Source organism: Aplysia californica, unplaced genomic scaffold, assembly GCF_000002075.1.
Source record: "Aplysia californica isolate F4 #8 unplaced genomic scaffold, AplCal3.0 scaffold00716, whole genome shotgun sequence".
Classification (NCBI taxonomy): domain Eukaryota; kingdom Metazoa; phylum Mollusca; class Gastropoda; order Aplysiida; family Aplysiidae; genus Aplysia; species Aplysia californica.
In genome coordinates, this window is record NW_004797986.1 from 58885 (window position 1) to 69532 (window position 10648).

General features: G+C 38.9%; 1 protein-coding gene across 1 annotated transcript in view; it reads right to left on the minus strand.

The window, feature by feature from the left end:
• The window catches only part of LOC101849321 (peptidase M20 domain-containing protein 2), a 19235-nt gene that overhangs the window by 4917 nt on the left and 3670 nt on the right, over positions 1-10648 (minus strand). The window contains exons 2-7 of the mRNA XM_013088283.2: positions 9070-9370; positions 7623-7780; positions 6892-7040; positions 4929-5071; positions 3287-3441; positions 2479-2601 (exon numbers count right to left, since the gene is read on the minus strand). Coding sequence (XP_012943737.1) covers positions 2479-2601; positions 3287-3441; positions 4929-5071; positions 6892-7040; positions 7623-7780; positions 9070-9316 — 975 coding nt within the window. The 5' untranslated portion in view covers positions 9317-9370. The remainder of the gene's footprint in view (positions 1-2478; positions 2602-3286; positions 3442-4928; positions 5072-6891; positions 7041-7622; positions 7781-9069; positions 9371-10648) is intronic.

Below are 10648 nucleotides of genomic sequence, written 5' to 3' on the forward strand. Positions count from 1 at the left end.
AGGGCGGGGGTGCAGGGCGAGGGAAGATCAAACACAAGATAAAATAAGACAGAACAAGGACAAAACAAGATAAGATAAAACAAAATCATTTGTTTCAGCAAGCGTCTGATGGCACTTGCAACACAAATAGGTCGTATAAGTGCTGAAGATGAAAAGTGTTACAAGAGAGTAACAAACTACTAAAAAAGATGAAGATGTTTGATTGAAAGAAGTTGAGAGAAGATCAAACAAAGACAAGATAAGATGAGACAGAACAAAAGGTGATCAAGATAAAATAGAACGAGATGAGAAGAGAAAAGATGAGTTAAGGCAAAATAAAATAAGATTAGACAAGATGAGAATTGATATGGCAGGATAAGGTAAGTAAAATAAAACAGAATATGGTGAATTACGATCCAGTAAGAAGAGACAAGGCAAAAGGAGCCAAGATACAATAGATAACAAAAGAGAATTTAGAGTAAGACATAGCATTAGAACCTAAGAAATATTTTGAAGCAATCTTATTTCAATGATCATAACGAGTAAAAGTCAAAAAGGAGGAAAATACACCGACAGAAGCACCGAACACGCGAAATAAAATCACGATACCCTACCACACCCATAAAAATTATTAACATCAATTTCAGTTTCAAAAAAAATCTTGTAATTAACAATTAACATACCTTTGGGGACAGGGAAAACAGCTTTACCCTGGTCCAGCGGTAGCCTGGTTTATGTTCCCCGATAAGCCTATTTCGGCACCTCGCCTTCATTCCGGTCGTGTGTCAGTCCCGCCCTGGCTCAGGGCACGCGCGCCGAACGTTATCCGCGTGATGACAGTGTCCTGTATTCTCGCAGCTCAAGTGTGTGTGCGTCAGTCTGCTTGAGTTTGTATGCGTTTGTGGCCTACTTCTAGAACTGCATGCGTTGATTCGTAACCGAGGCATTCATCTCATTCAAAACACGCCAAGTTGGTAGCTCTAGATGTTCGTCCAATGAAATTAGAACAAATTGACCCACTTAAACATGAGGAGCTCGAAAGGATAGTGAGGAAACAAAACTTCCATTTTATTTTTCTACACAAAAATCTTTCAAATGAGCTTGATTTTGTATGAAATGATATAACCTAATAAAAAAAAGCTTATTTAATAGTTTTGAATACCATTGTGCAGGTAAAAAGAACAATGTGAGAGCAAAACATTCGGAAATTGACCTATATTATACCCTTTCGAACCCCAGATCATTTAAAACAACAAGAGCGTCTAGAAAAGTTATTTGAATGGGCGTAACTACTCATTATGTCTTATCAGCTTATGAGAGGGGGTTATTCATGTGTTCTTTACACTTAAAAGAAAGCTTTAAAAGATACAGCATTAATTTCATCATCAATTAACACACTCCCACGCTATTCACTGCGAAAATGTTTTTAGTGCCGCTCGCTGGGCACCAACAGTACACACTGAGTGACCCTCGCGGCCTGCTGATAAGATTCGCATCTCGGCACAAGACGCAGGACAAGAGTTAATGGGCTTGGACGGAGTGGTACTATTAGGAACAATAGAATCACCAATACAAATAATAACCTTGTTACCTTTCTTTGATTCTATGGTCAAACTTTCCTCTAACCACACAAATCTAAATTTGCTTCGGATTTTCAAACCAATTTCCTTCATTCTGAGATCAACCAATTTTGTCACTTCCTTCATGATGAACTCTTTCATGATCTAATTGAGCTAAATAGGTCCCACACTAACACTGCAGTCTCTAGCAGTTTCGCGATGACGGAAGCGCTGTGAAATTCGAGTATCACATACACCGGCGGATTGCACGGGCCGATCGCTAGGCATTGTATTGTCGATGCGGATAAGCGGAAGATAATTTATACGAACCACGTGACTCACAGAAAGGAGGAACTGGAAGGGAAAATGCAGAGAAGACTGAACGTGCCGGATTTCCAGGGATCCGCAGAAGATTACGACCACTATTATTTACTTATCACAGCAACTGATGCCATGGACAAACTTCGCCAAGAGCAACCCCTTTCCTCCCCACACCATTCTACCGCTATCCTCAACCCTGACTAGTAGACAGACTACTAAATTTGCATTTGAGAAAAGTGAAGTACATTGACACAATAACAATGACACAATTTAAAGCTGGAAAAAGGCCACACAAAGAGAGAAACAACAGAGAGAAAGAACAGGAATAGAACATACAAGAGGCAACATCCAACCACCCACGGTTGATATTATAACTGACCACAAACTCAAACATAATAAAATAAATATCACGAGCAGACGGAATTATCTGCGAAGGAGACCTGTTTTCGACAATTGCCGAAAAGTAATTTGACATTGAAGTCATCATAGGGGATTGTACCCGAGCCACTGCCAGCACAGCGGTTCCGACTGCGAGTCTCTGGGAGCTGCTTTTTGGAGATAAAGAGTTAAGATACTACAAGATAATCTGTATATTATATATTTTTATTTCCATTTTTACCTTCTTTGGTGATGTGGGTGGGAATTCCACTCCAACAGCAGCTCCATTAGTCTCATAAAGGGTAGCTAGCGTGTTGTTGGTGATCAAGCTTTCATAGGGTTTCTTTGAGTCTGTGATGTCCACCTAAACAAAACACAAGGGAATCATCACTTCAACGCATTCAAAAATCATCAAATGAAAAATAAAAGGAAGCAATAGCTGTCACTGGGTGTTCAACTGCTGATGGTTTTATCTTCATTGGCACTTTTGATGTATTTGAGCACAAAAAGGTTGAGATGACGCATTCAGACCAAACCAAGCATACTCATTTCTTCATCCATCTATCAATCTTTGAATAGTTCAATCTTCTAGGATAATTCTAGTTTAACAACTGGAACAAAAAATGCTACATCTGAGATAGATCATAGGTAGGTGCAGAAAGAGTTCTTTAATCAAGCGTGAACTTAGTCTCATCATGTTTCCTCACCCACAGCCTCAATAAACTTATGAGCATTATTGACATTGCTTTAGTCACTGGTACAGACACATCTCTACTTAACAACGGACAAAAGGGTGAAAAGTTCAATCTACTGAGATAATTCTGGTTTAACAACAGTTACTACAGAGATACTTCCAGTCTAACAACTGGTCAAAGACTGAATGGTCAAACCACAACAACAATAACAAAAATGTATATATCCCCACCCCGCCCCATCACCATTTTCAACATCTTACACAGCACCAGATAGACCCAGTTGCTTCAAGACAAAAAAAACTGACACAATAATAGACTTACTTAGGAGATCTGAACCTCAGCTCACTACATTACCGTGCATCCTGAAGCAGTCGCGGAGGCCGTAAGACACTGTTTGACCTTTGTCTCAAGAAGCTTGCATTCCGAGTCTATTGGGGCCCTGATCTGAAGAGACAACTGTGTCTCATCGGGAATCACATTGGTCTTCACCCCTCCTTTTGTAATAATAGCTGGGAATATAGCCAAAGTGAAGTCTTACAAGAAAGAGTATGCAAATCCATGATTATAAATTTATAAATGCATTAACCTCTTGTCAACACAATTCTAGATCATTTAGGAGGTGAACTGCTTTAACCCTGCCTGTTGGTGCCAAGCCAAGCCTGGTGGAATACAACATTCCAGCAGCCAAGCACAGACACACTATAAAATTATTTCCCGAAGAGTGATTCGAACTCCCATCTTCTGAGTGCAATGGTGAAGCAACTCTAACCAACAACCAGTTTACGATACTGTGAAAATTTCACAGTTATGACCAGCTAAAAATTTCCCTGTGCAAATTCTTACAAATAAGCATACGACTGTTTCACAAGCACGTGGCATAGCACTGGCAGAAAAAACAGGCTAAACACATAAAAACAATTGGCATTGTGGGATATTAAACATATTAACAACCACCACGCAACATCATCATCATCATCCGGTGCCTTGTTGACTGGCGTGGGCGATCATGGACCTCCACTTCACTCTCTTGCGCTGCAGCGATGGTGTTTGTCGTTCTTGCTGTTCCAAGCCATGTTGTCAACTTGTCCAGTATCTTTTTCCCTCTGTCTGCCTCTGTCTCTCTTTCCATTAAACTTTCCTGTTGTTACAATATTCTCCAATGCTTCTTTTCACACTGTGTGTCTAATGAAATTTGTCTGTCGCTTTTGTATATTTGTCATAAGCTGTCGTCTGCAATTTGCTTCAACCAAGACTTCTTTATTTGTTCTTCTAGCTATCCATGGGATAGCTGAACCACAACTCTTTCGCCTCAAATTTTCTTTCCAGCTGTCTATTAATAGTCCATACTTCGCACCCGTAAGATAGGACTGGCTCGATGTAGCTTTTCAGTACTCTTTTTCTTGTTTCCAGAGACAGATCGATGTTTGTAAGTATCTGATTCATTTTGTGGATGGGTGCTTTTTCTTGGCAAATGCGGCTTTTAATTTCGGTGTGACATCTCCCATCTGACGATATAATAGTCCCCAAATATTTAAAATGTTGTACTTGCTTGAGGGTGGTACCAATGACTTTGATATTGCAGGTTAGGGTTGGAATTTTTCTGCTTATCACCATTGTTTCAGTTTTCTTGATGTTTAGGCTTAGGTCCATGTTGTCACTCTCTTGTACGATGACATTTAATAGATCCTGAAAGTGTTTTTCATCTTCTGCTATTAGGACTGTGTCATCCCAAATGAAAAGGGAGGAGGAAGGGGATTTGAGGAAAAGAAGTAGGATGAACAGGATGAAGAAGGAAAGCAATACATAATTTTACTTGAACGAAACATTTGCTCCCAAAAAAATTTTGTGGTGAAAATCAAGAAAAACTGTTTTAAAAACAGAATTTATGAAACATTATCTTTTAACACAAAGTATATAACTACAACAATCCTTCTCCCACTTTTTCATTAGGAAAAAAAAGCAGTTTTAGTATCAAACCCCCCCCCCCCCAACTCACTGTGTACTCTCCACGTCGGCCTCATCTGCTGGCGTAGAGCTGCCACATTCATATACCCGAGCACAGCCGCATCCAGAGCATTGACCCCTTCCCAGGGAAACCCTCCAGCGTGCGACGCCCTGCCGTGGTAGTCCACGATAAACCTGAAAGTTGGAAAATATTTTCAATATAATAATGAACAAACAGCCAAGAATGTCTCTGATGGCATAGGCTACTTATATACAAGACTAAGCATCATGTTGTGCTTGTAAATATAATCGAGCAATCAGAAAATAAACATGAGTCGACAGAAACAGTTTTTCCTTAATAAGTTTTAATTAAGCTGGTCTATGAAACAAAGTAAAATTCTTGTAATAACAAATCCAGCCATTGAAAAAAGGCCCTAAAAACATAGAACAACTGAAAAAAGACAAATAAATAAGTATGGTATATAGATCTATAATCTAGTATATATATATATTATATTTGTGAAAGTTCGTCACTTTGGTCACCTAAAACATCAGAACCACTAACTTTTGAATTTGAAAAAATTAACAGTGGTTCAGAATCATTTAAAAGGTGCACAGTTAAATTAAGGAGTCTGAAGTCACTGTAGTTTAATTTTCAGTTTATCATTAGTTTCGTTTAGGACTAATCTTGGGAAAGTCTGACTTCAAAGATGCCAATGTAAACATATGAGGCTTCCGTTCACAAGCAGTGTGAACTGATTCCATAATGACTTGACGATCTGTTCTTTTGAGTCGGTTCATTGAATGGGTACCCAGCTAGTATTAATATGTCATAGGAAAAGTACAGAGTAACATTCAACATTGATCATTTAATAATCACAATCACTCGGCTTGAGTGTCAGGCTCTCATTCATTGCTGTCTCAAAAAAATGAGTACCTCCAATTATTTTTCCTCACTATGTATTGCAGTTAAGCAGAGTTCAGCATTTTTCTTTGTGACAGTCAAATTATCAGCTGAAGCAGTTCATGTTTGAAGGTTGCTGTTACTCTGAGAATATCTGGCTGTCGGTTTGTTTCATAAGCTGTCACTGCTCTATTCCACCCTGTCTCGTTCAGTGATTCAAGATGCCTTTCAAACTTAAAAAATAAAGTCTGCACAGTCCTATTATATCAAAATCCTTTAGAAAATGCACACAATAAAACTATGATTTCCACTTTTGAAAACAGTCACACTTTAAATGTCATTCTGAATTCCGTATCTTCAAATACAACTAGAGAAAATCTAGATCTACTAAACTTACCCCCAAAAAGATGGTGAAAGTTCATCCCTGAGAGTCTTGTATATTATATATATATCTTGCTTAAACACTTCTAATCCTTTCTCTATGTTAATTAAATATTGGAATTCAATATATAATATTGGAAATTCAGTGACAAAGAAAGAGGCCTTCTTTTTCTCTCTTGAACCTCAGTACATAATCATCAAATTAATCAAATGTGTCAGCAAGTGGTGGAATCAGGCGCTCGTGAATTTTAGTGCATATGTTGTTTATTGGTATCCTCTTAAAGCCTGTTCATTTGCCTTGCTTTTGGTGAAAAAAATATCCATCAATGTTGAGTAGAAGTCGAAATATTTGCGATTGAAAGAGGTCAGGATCGCCTGGTTTCAGAGGTAGAATTAGCGATAAAAGGCAGCCAAAGTTTGGTAATTTCCATAGCTTGAGAGTCCTTGGAAACTGAAAATGTACCTTTTTTTTTGGTGCCTTCAATCAATGTTTTTCAGGAAAATTCCTGCAGAAATGTGGTTTTATATGAATATAAAAGGTGTTGAGCCAAAAAAAGAAAATTATAAAAAAATTGCCCAACGGCCAGAAAAACGCCAATTTCTTGGATCTCATTATTTAGACGAGCGCCTGATTTCACCACGATGCCTCACAAATTATTTCTCACTAAGCTGAATGCAAAAAATCTCATAAATTAAAATAAACCCAAAAAACTAAGAGCACACAGCTTACCTTTTAGAAGCAAGAAAAGTTGGCCTGGCATCAGTGAAGGGGGCCGGGTGAGCCATCATTGCTACATCCACACCATCAAACACACCAGCATTTATCAGGTCGATCTTACCTCCACCTCCTTCCTCAGCCGGTGTGCCTATGATAGACAGCTAGAGGCAGAGACATAATATTATGACAACTGGTATTCACACTCATAAAGTTTCATTCACGATACATATTTTCATCAGTTTTCTAGATTTGTTATTCCACAGGCATTCAAACAAAAAGTGCCAGTAACACAAATTGACGGATTCAGAATCTTTATAACACATAACTCAGATCATTTAAGAGCAGACTGCTTTGAACTTGCTTGTCAGGGCCCATCCGAGCTAAAGGGATAAGCCATTCAGCTCCCAAAGCAGACAGACAGAGATACTACAGGTGGCTAAAATCACATCCCTAAATGGGAATCAAGTTCTGTGGGCAATGGTGAAGAGCATAACGATTCCACCATAGATAGTGGATCATTCATTTCAAATGTGGGACTGTGTGTAAAGTGAAGCGTATCGACAAAATGGCAATTATTTAGTGCAAGAAAAAAAGTCAGATAGTTAGAAAGAAGCAACAGGAGAAAGGAAAAGAAATAAAAGATTTGCAAACAAGTGGAGTCCTCCAACTATTTGCAAGGAAAGGGAAGTAAGGAACAGTTGTCTGAAACAACTACACAAATTCTATCCAGTCCCACCTCTCACCTTGCCACTGATATTTTTATTCTGCTCCAAAGCTGCCTTGATGCCCAGTCCAGCAGCAACCCCTAATTCTGCAATGAGGTTGTGACCACAAGCATGGCCGATTTCCGGGAGAGCGTCATACTCACAGATAACAGCTACATGAGGCTTCTTCTGTGTACCTGAAAGATAATTTGGCAAAAAAAAACCCTCTTAAGTTATTAAAAATATGTACGGTAAAGGGCACGAATAAAAACATACGTTATAGTGATGCTCACTATTATGTTCGAAGTTTCATAAAAAACGGGGAATTTGGATTATAAACAAATTACATTCTAGACGTTACATTCCGAATATCCCACAATTACATTCAACTCAAACTTGAAAGTCAAAGACATAATAAAGTGAACTTCTCTTTTCACAAAGAAGTTTTTATGTCACCCCATTCCTCCCCCCCCCCCCTTCTTTTTTCTCTCCTTCTCTCTTTTCTTTCTGTTCCTTTCCGTGGGTGTGAGCATGGGTGTATGCGTGAATGGGTGGGTGTATGCGTGCGTGCGTGTGTACATGCATGCGTACATGCATGCCTGCATGCGTGCATGCATGCCTGCATGCGTGTGAGTGTAGGTTTCTCTCTCTCTTATCTCTCAACCCCCTTCTTGAGTTTCCCATTCCTGAAAAGAATTGATTTGAAATTTCACTAGATGCACACTAGATTAAAAAACAGACCTGATCAGGCCAGCAGAGTAAAAGTTAAGACTCAATACTGATAATAATAATAATAATAATAGATAGCATTTGTATTTGTATAGCACAAATCCCTGCTCAACAGCAAGCTCTATGCACTTCACAATTTATACTATTACCCCAGCAGACCTGAGAGCATTCTAAAACAGCCTCATCTTCCTGGGAAGCATACAGTGCCAGCAGCCATTTAGAGGTGCTAAAACACGGATTAAAAAAAGATATCCATACAAATAGGAAATACAGAGGAATCCACTTAAACCGAACACGGTTAATCTGAAAACAACCGTAAACCAAAAGAGAAAAGAAGCCGTGACTTTTTCTCTTTGCTGCTGGAGCAATATTCAAAGCTGAAAACATGGCTAAACTGAAAAAAAAGCCAATGGTCCCACAGATTTCAGATTACAATTTAAGCGGACTCTACCATATAATCAAAATCAGAGCAAAAAGATGTCATGTAAGGGACTTCAACATATTGTCACATATGTATACATGCCCTTGCCTTTAGGCCGAAGAAGAATCTACATTCAGCTTGGAGCATGGCAAAGGGATGACGAAAGGAAAAGAAGTATGCTTGAGGAGGTGAAAGAGAAAAAAGGTGGTGGACATGGGGGCAATGGTAAAAAAGATTGAGAGAGTAAGATGATTACAAAGTCAAAGGCATCATCATTACTAGTTCAAGAGATAGGTCAAGAACAACAAAAATAAGTGATAAAAACATATATTTTACCTTCAACCGCACCACTTGATGTCTCAAAAGTGGCAACAAAAGCAGTTTCAATCACATGATGGGGCACAACTTCAAATCCTCTGTCCAAGAAAAACTGTGTTAATGTTGCATGCGACTGATGCTCCTGATAAGCAAGTTCCTTCAGGTGCCAGATCTTGCTGCTTAAGTCACACAATTGTTCACTTTCCTTGTCTATTGCATCACAAACTATCTTTTTTAGGTTATCCATTTCCAGCTGAGGGGGCATTCACCTTTTAAAACACAGGTCAAAATGTCGCCAAAGTATATCGACCTGCAGAGTCTGTGGCACAAGGGGGAAAAAAATCACAATTTAAAATAAAATTGCGAGTTAACTTTTTAGGTTGTTGTTTCTATTGTTAATGACCGTACATGTATGAATTAATCTGGATACTCCGATAGTCAAGTCCATTGATTATCTAGAGTGAAGCAGTTAATGATCTTGACCTCAGCTTTATCAGCTTATGTTACAAGAGTAGAATCATTTCACTTATCATCCTGAACACTATTCACACTTCCTCAACAGTAGACTTCAATACATTATATCAGATGGTTGTAAGAATGCACTTTGTCAGCTGGTTGAGAGGGAAAGATTTAATTTAATAAAAATTTAAGGAGTACTACCTTTTGAACAAGAAAAATGTGATATATATATATATGCTTTAGACTAGATCTACAGCCTACATAACAATCATAAAGGCATGAGAGGAGACGGGATTTATAATACTTTTTTCTTGAAACACTTCTTCTTCATAATAACAAAATCGAACATAATATTACTTTAAAAATACATAATAATGGTAACATTTTTCTAGTAGTAGCAGTAGATCTAGTAGTAGAGTACCCAGATTCTAAGAATGTTAGACGAACAAACAATTCAATAGGCTAACAGCTAAGATAAGGCTACCTATTTGTAATACAGTCGAGCCTGTGTAAGATGGCCACCCATTGTCAAGGACACAAGGGGTCGTATAAGACAGGTGGCCGTCTTAGGCAGGACTAATCCAGATGAAGGACTAAAACAAACCATTCCCTTCTGAGGTTCCAACCGAAGGTAGCCGCATTATTGTTTTTGTTTGGTTTGGGCTTTTGTTATTTTGTTGGTTTTGCGCAAGGGTGATAATAAAACAAAATGTGTCAGATAAGTAAGACCAAATGCAATGCTAAAACAAACACATGGGTCACCACCACTTGGAGAACGATCAACACCTCTGTCGCAAGTTCATGTCGACGTCCATTGTTGCTTTGTTACAATTACAGACAGGGTAAACAGTGACCATTCATCTCACTACGACTTGCGTATGAGTTCTGGGTGGGGCTTGGATCTGCCACTGTATATGAGGAATCACACGCTTACTTCACCAGCAGCTGTAAATTAGTTACCTATTGGTCAACCTGAGCGGGAGGCGTTCAACACAACATGATGATCGGTTGGAGGGCCAACCTAACAACAACAATGACAGGTTAGATTGAAGAATAGCCTACCGGACCACTCGTACTCTATTGCGCGATAAAAAGGGGTAGGTGGGGCGGGTGGTTGGGGTGGAGGAAGGGGGAGGGG